This window comes from Mus pahari, chromosome X (genome assembly GCF_900095145.1).
Source record: "Mus pahari chromosome X, PAHARI_EIJ_v1.1, whole genome shotgun sequence".
Classification (NCBI taxonomy): Eukaryota; Metazoa; Chordata; class Mammalia; order Rodentia; family Muridae; genus Mus; species Mus pahari.
In genome coordinates, this window is record NC_034613.1 from 128,996,830 (window position 1) to 129,006,899 (window position 10,070).

The window sequence follows — 10,070 nt, forward strand, 5'->3', positions numbered from 1 at the left end:
GGAGAAGGAGGGAGAGGTCACTGGTGCTACCTGAATGCTAGCAAGTCCAAGTAGAATGACCTCTGAAGAGATTCTTTTCGGTTTAGTAATGTAAGCTATGGAAGGCCTTGTTAAGAAAAACAGCTTGGAAGAAGTAGTAGAGGTGAGTTGTAGCAGGGTTAAAGATAAGTGGGAGGTAGGAAATGGGACACTTGACTATGAGCAAGTCTTGAGTCATCTGTAAAAAGAGAAGAGAGATAACTTTAGGTGCTTGTTTTTTAGATGGGAGAAGATACCTGACGGTTTAAAGCCCAGAGCGAAGGGACTCGGAACGAACTCAGAGGTCTGTTGCTAAGAATTCCAGACCCTTCTTCTGGCGTCTTCTGTTCACTCCATGTAAGTAAGACATGGGCTTATCTGCTAAGTACCGTGGGACTGGGACTGAGGGGGGGGGGCACAAATCAAGATGTTGGGGAAACTAGATTTGATATGGCCACCATGGATGAGAGTTATCTAGGCAACGGGGGGGGGGAACAGAAAAGAAAGTTGACTACTAGTAGGGTGACGGGTCAGTTCTAAGGGACTTGTAGAAGCTGGGAAATGAGGGTTTATCATGACACAAATGTGGAAAATTGTAGTATTATCCAGTAGTGTTCAGCTGCCTGGGCACAAGCATGGAAAAAAAAGGCAAACAGTTGGACTGATTCAGTTTTGGGTCACTGCCAGCCGGGTAACGGACAAAACAAGGGACCAAGGCAAAAAGAGTGGAAAAGTAAAGGACCATGAGATCTGGTCTGAGAAAATAAGTAGTAAAGGATCACGTTGTGCCAAGCCTAGCTTAACTCTGGAACATGTGGAAAGGCTTCTGGGAAAGAGTGTGCTGGGAGAGCGGAAGAAGACATGAGATGCGACGGAAGGGTCGATTTTGGAAATTGGGCCCAGAGACTCGCCTCTGTGGGACCAGGGAAGGATGGGAAGGAAAGCTGAAGGGCCAGCAGAAGGAGGGCCTTAAGCTCCTAGCAGTTAGAGGTGAAACTGGCCCTAGCGAGGGGGCGTGGTCAAGCTCAAATCCCGACGAGGGGGCGGGGCTCCAATAACTGGGTCTCAGCGCCGCGGTGGCTGCGGCTGTCTCAGCAACGGCTCGCGCCTCCCCATCCCCCAGTTCCTAGGGCTCTTCCCGCCTGCCGCGGTGCAGACCCAGGACGAAGGCGGGGAAGCCCGGTCCAGCCCGGTCCTCTGCCCGCACGGCTGGAGCATCGTTCCGGAGGACTGCCCGAAGGCAAGCCTCGCAGCCGGAGAGCGCAGCGTACACGCGCGCCTCCCGGCCGCGGCCGTCCTCTCTTCCCTCCTTCCTCTCTTCTCTCCCCTCCCCTCTCCTCCGCCCCCAGCCTCCGCTGCGGCGGGAGGAAGAACCCTTCCCGACTAGCCCAGAGAACCCAGGTCGATTCGCATTCCGGGAGAAAGAGACCCCCCTCGGTGGGATCCGGCTGGCCGCTCGCCCCCGGCCACGGAAGTGACTGGTCGTCTTATTAGGAGAGCTCGTGCCTAGCGCAGCCCCCGACCCTCGCCTAGCCGCAGCCTCATAGACAGCGCTCCCCAGCGGGCCCCCGGCCCCGCCGAGCCCACTCCCCGCTTGGGGCCAGGGCCGGCGATGCCTGGCGCGGCAACGGCGGTGGCCGCGGCTGCTGCTGCTGCCGCCACGGCTGCTGGCTGGAGCCCGGGTCGGGGGCTCGAGTCTCCGCAGTGGGGCTGAGCCCGCAGCCCCGCCCCCCGAGCCTGAGGCCGCTGCTCCGCCGGGCGCCGGGCCTTCTCCGCCCGCGCCTCCGCCCCAGGAACTGGAGCCAAGCGGGGAGCCCGGGCCCCGCGCCCAGGCCCGGACCATGCATGGCCACCGAGTCCCGGGGGGCCCTGGGCCTTCGGATCCCGAACGCTCAGCGGCAAATACCCCTGGTGCCGCTCCGCTGGCCTGTGCCGACTCGGACCCTGGAGCCTTGGAACCCGGGCTGCCGGTGCGTAGGGGCTCAGGCTCGGCTCTTGGAGGCCCTTTGGATCCTCAGTTTGTTGGACCCTCGGACGCCAGCCTGGGAGCGCCTCCAAGCTCCCGGGTCTTGCCCTGTGGCCCTAGTCCTCAGCACCACCGGGCCCTGCGCTTCTCCTACCACCTGGAGGGCTCGCAGCCTCGGCCTGGTGAGTGATCCAGACAGCATGGGAACCTGGGCCACGGGCCTGGTACTGGGAACGGGTTCTTGTTCTAGGACTTGGGGCCGACATGCTCACCCTAGCCCCTTGAGTCCCCTCAACCCCTACCCCCACCTCCTGCAGCATTCGGTTCAGTCCTTTCAGCCTTTGCCCCTTGCTCTTATCTGTCCCTTGCGCCCTCAAGCCTTAAGACTCCTTTCTCTTCTAACTGTTGAGGCTAACAGGAGAGGAAGCACTCCAAGAAAAGGGGGCAGGGTTTCAGGGCAGCAATGGGGATGTGGTTGGAATAGGAGAAAAGAAGTCTCTCCCATTAGCTAAGTGCCTACATTTGTGCATGGCACTGAACTGGGTACTTTTACAAGGATTTTTGTTTCAGCTTCAGGGGCCATCTATGAAGTGGATATCATCAACTACATTTTTAGGGATGCAGACTGAGGCTTTGAGAAGTAACTTGTCCAAGGTCACACTGTCATTATGGTGCCTGGATTTAAAAACAGATCAGAGTCCAAAATCTGTGGTCTTCCCGCTTCCCCAAACTGAAGCTGGAGAGGAATGCAAGCTTTCTCCATTAGCCGAAAGTATGAGCAAAAGAGAGAGGGAGATGGTGGACTGATCCTAGATTGTGCTTTTGCTAGGTGTGTGTGGCCACAGGACAAGGGGAGGGAGAGGTAGGAGGTATTGATGTGAGATTAAGGTGGAGCTGAGCCTGGAGGAAGGGGCTGAAGGTGCTGCTGATATGTAGGAAGAGAACAGAGAGGTCAGAAGGGAGGGCTGCTGGGTCAGGAGATTGTTTGGAAAGACCATCAGAATGGTTGCTTGGGTTTGCAGTGTGGTGGAACAACTCTAGGTCGGGCTGGGGCCACAGACCTAGATGGGCCTTTTCGTAGTCCTAAGTATCTGAGCAGCCTAGCCTCTAGGATAGTCTCACGTGGGCCTGAATCTGGGAGCCTTGAAGGAAGAACAGTGTATGGATCTGCCCTAACTTCACTGGGGACTGAAGGAGGTGGTGAGCTTTTAGCAGCTTCCAGGGCTCATATCTCACCTTTCACAGATCACTAGGACTGTGGCTCAGGACCAGGTATAGGAACAGTTAGTTGGTGAAGCATAAAACATGGGCAGAATATGCCTCTCTCTGCTGTCTGTTCTTTGGATAGTTATGGAACCTCTGGGAGATTTCAGGCGCTGCCCCCCTCACCTCCTTGTGAGCTGGAGATAGGCANCTGACACTCTTTAATGCTCTGCCCTGCTTGTTGCTTCTGCTGGCTTCCCAAACTCCCCTGGACACATGCTACTCATACATACATACATACATACATACATACATACATACATACTTGATCTTAGCTCCTCCCTTCAAATCCCTAAACAGCCAGAGCTCTCCCACTGCAGAGTCTTTACATTTGCTTTGCCTTCTGCCTGTTAGCTCTTCCCTCAGCCCTCCACCTGGCTTGCTCCTCATCTTTCTGGTCTCAGCTCAAATGTCCCCTCTGAGAGACCTTCCCTGACCGACCACTTTAAGTAGGGGCCTCTTGTGAATCTCCATCACAGCTGCCAGTGTGTGTCTATCCTTACATTTAATACAGTCTGAAAGTACCCTCTTGTATGTGTCTACTTGTGTATTGTGGCTCATATGCCACTGGAATGTGAGCTCCTGGAGGGCGAGGGGGCTGCGTCTGTTTTGTTTTACCTTGTATACCTAAGGCACTGATGCAGTGCCTAACACGTGGCAGGTACTCAGTCTCTGAATCGATGGTAAGAGAACACACAGTAGGCCCTCTGGAATTATATTGTCTAAGAGGACTCAGAGTTCCCACCCAGCAAATACTCTTGGTCTGGGAGTCAAAGCTAGGAAGGTCTTGACCCTTGGTCTCTGCCCTCTCTAGTCAACATAGGGTTGATAATGAGCAAGCTTTTCTACTTCACCAGTTCTCCCAAATTCCAAAGCAGAGTTCCCTTCCCAGACCATCCCCCTCCTCTCCTCAACCAATAGTATTGTTTTCAGGATCCTGCCCCCCAGCTAAAGTCCTTGCCTCTGTAATGGCTTGAGTGGTATCTTTTAGTTTACACCCCTCCCCCTTTTTGTTTTTCAAAATAGGGTTTCTTTGTGTAGCCTTGGTGGCTCTGGAACTCAGAAATCCACCTGCCTCTTCCTCCTGAGTGCTGGAATTAAAGGCATGCGCCACTATTGCTCCAGCAGGAGTCTTTTAATCAAAAGTAAAGATTGGGGATAGAAAGGGAAAGACTTGGTCTCCCATCTAGCCATTCCTCACTTACACACTGTGTGTCCTTGGATGAATGACTTCAGTTCTCTGTGCCTCAGTTCCCTTTGTCTAAAGAGTGATATCTAGGAATCCGTCAGAATCTTTTTTGCAATGCTTTCAGCAATCAAGGACTTAAAAAATAAAATATGAGGAGAGAAAACCCTCCTGAAGAAGAGGCGGAGGAATTTCTCAAGTCCTGACAAGGCGGGCACTGGGCCATGTGATTCACAGTAGCATGGGCTGTGAGAGGCCCGCCTCCTCCTCTGCACAGCCAGCTCAGAGGTAGGCACAAGCGACTTGCTTCTCTCCACAGGACTTGCCTATAATTGGCTCAGAATGAGCAGGGGTGGTGGATGGAGGATGTCTGGAGGGAGAGCAAGAAAGAGGGAGAGACAGACAGAAAGCGAGCTTCAGTTAAAGGGTTAGAAACATTTTAGTCCACCTGCTAAGATATTCGTGTGTCTGCTGACTTTTTCCTTCAGACTTACTGAATCACCAGCCTTAGGTCCCAGTGGTGCATCCCAGAGCAGCAGGGGGTGGGTGGTGTGAAAATAATAATTATATCTTATCCATGTGGAGAGCTCTGAATTACCTCCCCAGGCCCTTACTTTTTGTTATTCTGTCTAGTTCCTGGTGGAGAGTGTTATGTTCTTCTTCTAGGCTGATAAAGGCCAACCAAGGCTTCCTCGGGTCACTGGGATAACCCGGTGAGATACTCCTGTCCCTAACACTTGGGCAGGGTTAGCAGAGGGCTTCCAAGTGTAGGTTTATGCATAGGGATTTGGGAGACTCCTACTGTGTCCTCAGGGCTGAGGCCTAGAATGCTTTCTTACATGTTGTGGAGTTGGTGAAAGCTTGGCCTGACCCTACCTCAGACAAAGGAGTTGGACTTGATGTCAGAGCCATTTTGTTGGGGAGATGAGAGAAACAGCCAATATAAGTAGTGGAAGGGCTGGTTCTTTCTTACTTGGTTACATCTTAAGAGACTCAAAGACTCAAGCTTAAGCTACAAAAGTCCCTAGACACTGTCTGCTTCTGGGTTTTCTAGCCTTAGTAAGCATCACAATCCTTTGTTGCCCTTGAATAAATGTCAGTCTCAAGCTCCAACTCAAGAGTTCCAGAGTCTTGGAATTATAATGCAGGAATCTGCTTTCAAAGAACAAGTTCCAGACAAGGAACGGGTGTGGTACACACCTTTAATGCAAGGCAGAGGCAAGAGGATGTCTTGAGTTCCAGGCCAGCCAGGGCTATATAGTTGAGAGCCCTTCCCAACATCAAAGATTCCCAGATGATGTTAATGCATGGCCTAGGGTAGAAGCCAGGCCTGGTTTTTTTTCCAGTTGAGTCAATGGAGACCCAGAAACAGTGAATATGACTGAATATGAGATTCAGTCATATTTCTATAGTGAGTGAACACTGGTCTCCCCCTCCCAAGACTTTCTCCCAGAATCATATATGAATCTCCCTCCCTCAACTCAATTTTTACCTCAGAAGAGAAGCATGGGATGTAAGAAAGCAAGTTAATCCCTTGCCCCCACCCCTAACTGTATGCCTCAGTTTACCTTTCTCCCTTGCTTTTGTGAATGGCTATTATTTGACTGTTATAAGTTGGAAGGCAGTTGGAATTCTGGAACTCCAGGCATAGGAAATCTGCTGTCAGCATTTCTCAATGCAAGGCCCCCATCCCATCCCAAGGGACTGGACTTAGAAGTATGTCAACTAAGTCTTAAGATCTAGAGAACATGAAGGTCAGTCCAGCAAAGAAGGCCTGGTGTCAGCGAAGACATGCCAACACTGCTTAGGGGCCTAGTATTGGGAAGGGTGGAAAAATAAGGCTAGCAAATAGACTTTGTCCTGAAGGCAAACAGGAACCGTTAAGGGCTCATTCACAGGGAAATGATGTACTTAAGTGCTAGAGTTTCAGAGCTCTCATAGGTGCTTATGGAGAATGGGTGGAAGGTGTTAAATAGTGGAAGTGAGTGGAAGGGACAAACATGGCTGTCACATATATTTTGAGAGGTGATGGTAGCTCAGGTCAAAGTTGCAGCAGGTGGATTGAAAGTACATTTAATTGCCAACATGGACAAGCCTTAGTTGGTTTCTGAAACTAACCGACTATAGTGACCTAGTGGATGGTAGTGGTGCCATCTATACAAGAGAAGTAGGCCTGTTTCTTTAGGGGAAGGTGATGAGTTGTGTTTGAGACTTGCTGAGCTTGAGGGGCCCAGGAGGATATCAAGATAGTAATGGTCACCAGGCATTTGGAATTAGGATTATAAATCTCCCAACAAGATTTCTGTGTGAGAGATGCTTGGAAGTGTTCACCACCACCATGTACCATAGACCACAAGGTGGCTCTTATTCAGAGTATGTGTGCTTCTGAGGAGCAGTTGCATCCTTGAAGACAGATGCTGAGGTCAGCAAAGCCACATTCTGATAAGTCCCTTTGTGTGTGTCAACTTTAAGCATTTGCAGGGAGCTGAGGTCTATTCCACACACATTGAGAATAGCTGGCTTTCACAACGAAATCCTAAAAGGCAAATCAAACATTACCAAATATTTGTGTGGCCCCTTCCTTGTTTTTCATGCTGAGAGTATTTGAGAGGCCCCAGAGGGTTGTTTTTTTTAAGGGTTTCTGGGATAGGAATAGTGGTGAGCTAGATGGTGAGGTTTGCAGGATTTCAGGTGAGCCTGGTAGGTTTGGGAACTCTCAGATTTAGTTTCTAGTCAGCTCGGGCCATTCAGACACTACAATGTCAAGGCTGGGTAGGTGGGAGCTAGGTAGTGAGGTGGATAGGTGAGCAAAGGAAGTTCTCCAGATTAAAGGAATCGAAAGTTTCAAATATAGATGCTTGGCACCTCCTCTCAGCCCTTTCAGATGTCCTGTCCAAGGAGGGCCCAGCAGGGCTCCCTCCTCCCTCAACAGTGACTGACAGTTAACAGTACCCTACACAGTGGCTTTCTGCAGCCAGTTAGCTAAATGCCTTAGGCAGATGTGGTGCTGGCCAGACGCTGGCTGGGTGGGGCTGGGACCTGTCTGGAATGAGGGCAGAAAGCATAGCCTGTCATTGGCTAGCTACTTGGAGTTAAGTTCCTTAATGCAAAGAGAACAGACACCCTTGGAGTCGAAAATCCAGCCCTTCAGGGCTCTGGTGTCCAGTAGCTTGACGCTGGAAGGCATTGTATCTCCAGAACACTTGGAGACAAGGTTATAGGATATCCAGTGAAGGACCTCAGCATTCCGGGATCTGCCATTGATTCATTTTGTCCCTAGGCCTCATTCCCATCTCAGGACTTTATTTCCCCATTTCTAATTATTGCTTATCTCATTTGCCTGGCATATAATATGACAAGCATAAATACTCTGTGAACCTGTAAGGTAGGGAAAGGAGGCTGTTTTCTTAACATGTCTATTGAGTGCCTACAGTGTGCTCAGCTCTGCGCTGAGATGTGGCCCTGTCTTCACGGAGCTCCTGTCTAGCAGGAAAGATAAAGCTCAAGTCGCTGCCAGCACAGCCGTTGCAGGGGCACATGGAGAGGAGGCAGGTCAGACATTAATGTTCAGACCTGAAGCATAAATAGATGTCCAGAGGTGAGGAGATGTGGAAAAGCAGTTCATGTTGCAGGAATGACATGTGCCAAAGCCTCAGGCGGAAGAAAGCACTTTCGAGGAATAGACAAGAGGCCATTGTGGCTCAAGGATGGGTGTGGGGCAGTGTTCATGAGCTTAGGGCTTTCTTGTTCCTATTTGGAGTTCACCCCAAGGCTAGGGTAAGCCTGGCTGGGCTTTGGAAAGGGCCCTGAGGATAGAGGGAAGCAGTAGAGACTGGAAGTGGATTGTATGGATTCTAGAGCTACGAAAGGGCCCTGTCTGCAGGACTTGGGAGTTAGTTGATTGTGTGAGTTAAGGTTAGGAGGACTGGTGGAGAAAGGCCAGTCTGACTTGAACAGCTTGGATGATTGGAGGTCTTTGCTGGTCCTGGGGTGGGGAAAGCAAGAGGAGGAGTCAATTAAAGGCTGGCTAGGGTAGGGATGCTTGTTATTTTTAGGATACACTAAATCTGAGGCGCCCCAACATAAGACACCTAGAATAGTGCACAACAGGCACCAGCTGTGTTTTCCTGGGCCCCAGAGTAAGAACAGGATGGTGAGGTCACAGGTGTGTGGCCAGAGCTGCACAGCCACAGCAGGCTCTCCTGTTGCCTTTTCCCTCTCTGTTGTCTGCTCCACTTCCTGTGTTATGCTTCACAGTGGCCCTGAAAGGGAAAGGGTTAAGTCACTGAGCAAAACTCTTCTCTGGAAAGTGGGAAAGGCAGGACTGGCAGGGCTGGCCCCTGGGAGCTGCAACTGGCATAGAAGCCCTTCCGCTAGCCAGGAAGGCCAGCGCCGCTGTAGCCGCCCACGCTGCCTCCTTTGCTTTGCCTTCACCTTCCCTGCTCCCCTTCCACCTTCTTCCTGGCTCCCCCAGTCTGGGCCTCCCTACCTAATACATTCCAGGTGTAGGTGCAGCCCCTCTCACACTGCAGGGCAGCTGGGGGTGGGGGGGTAGGGAAAGTGGAAGTCTCTTGCTGTGTGTCTTTTAGGGTGAGTTTCCTAATCTTCAGAACTGTTGCCCTCTGAAAGATTCTTCAGGGATCTTTGAGCCATATCTCCGACAATGATGGGGAGAGGCCTCCTCCAGACCCCCGATTGCCACCTTGAAAAGTTTCATGTGGTCTTGCTACTCATGCCTCAATTTCCTTATCTATGAAATGGCTTGTAATTTCCACCTCTTAGTACCATTGAAAGGATTAAATATCACAGGCAAAGCCCAAGGCTTATTGTAGCCATCTCAAAAGGTGTGGCCCTGGCCTGCCATTTTGCCTTGTGGCCTGCATCCCTCTGTGACCTCCATGCCTCATGCCAACCACAGTCTCCATTCAGACTTGTCCCACTTTCTGTTTTGTCTTTTATACTTATCTGGATTTCTGAAGGTTTCCTGCTTTCCGATTCCTTGTCTTTGTTCCAGAATCTTTCTTCATTAAGCATTGTTTGTTTCTTCTTTTTAGACAGGGTTTCATGTAGTCTGGGCTGGCCTTAAACTCACTATGTAGTTGAAGCTGGCCTTGAACCCTGGGTCTTTCTGCTTCTGTTTCCCAAGTGCTATGATTACTGCCATGTACCACCATGTCTAGCTTTCTATAAAAGGTCTTTTCCTTTCCTAATTCCTTTGTGTATGCAGTTTTCGGATTTAACCAGGCTTCTAGTGGGAGGGGGGTGGATGCATGGGTTTAGGGGACAACCCTGGGGTCAAGACAGGAGTCAGAGGGATCATTCCTCTAGTGGCTTTGTCTTCCCTGGGAGAGTAATGCTAGCCAGCGTGGCAGCCCTAGCACTGGGTAATTACTGTCCCCAGTGCTCCCAGCTGCAGCTCCACTCCCTTCCCTTCCTGTCCTCTGAAGTCCCTAGCTCCTCCCAGGGGTGGAGCTACACCCCCCCCTCCTTTTCTGGACTCTGGTCCAGAGAAGACCAGCTGAAGTGGCCAGGCCTTCACAGCAATCAAGCAGATGGGAGCAGGATGGGTTGCTTGTGCTCTTAGCAGTGTGTGTATGTGTGTGTGTGTGTGTGTGTGTGTGTGTGTGTGTGTGTGTG

The 10,070-nt window shown here is 51.1% G+C and overlaps 1 protein-coding gene across 1 annotated transcript in view; it reads left to right on the plus strand.

The window, feature by feature from the left end:
- Window positions 1–1,082: 1,082 nt before the first annotated feature.
- The window catches only part of Fgd1 (FYVE, RhoGEF and PH domain containing 1), a 43,165-nt gene continuing 34,177 nt past the window's right edge, over window positions 1,083–10,070 (plus strand). The window contains exon 1 of the mRNA XM_021187261.2: window positions 1,083–2,166. Within this exon, the coding sequence (XP_021042920.1) occupies window positions 1,860–2,166 (307 nt within the window). The 5' untranslated portion in view covers window positions 1,083–1,859. The remainder of the gene's footprint in view (window positions 2,167–10,070) is intronic.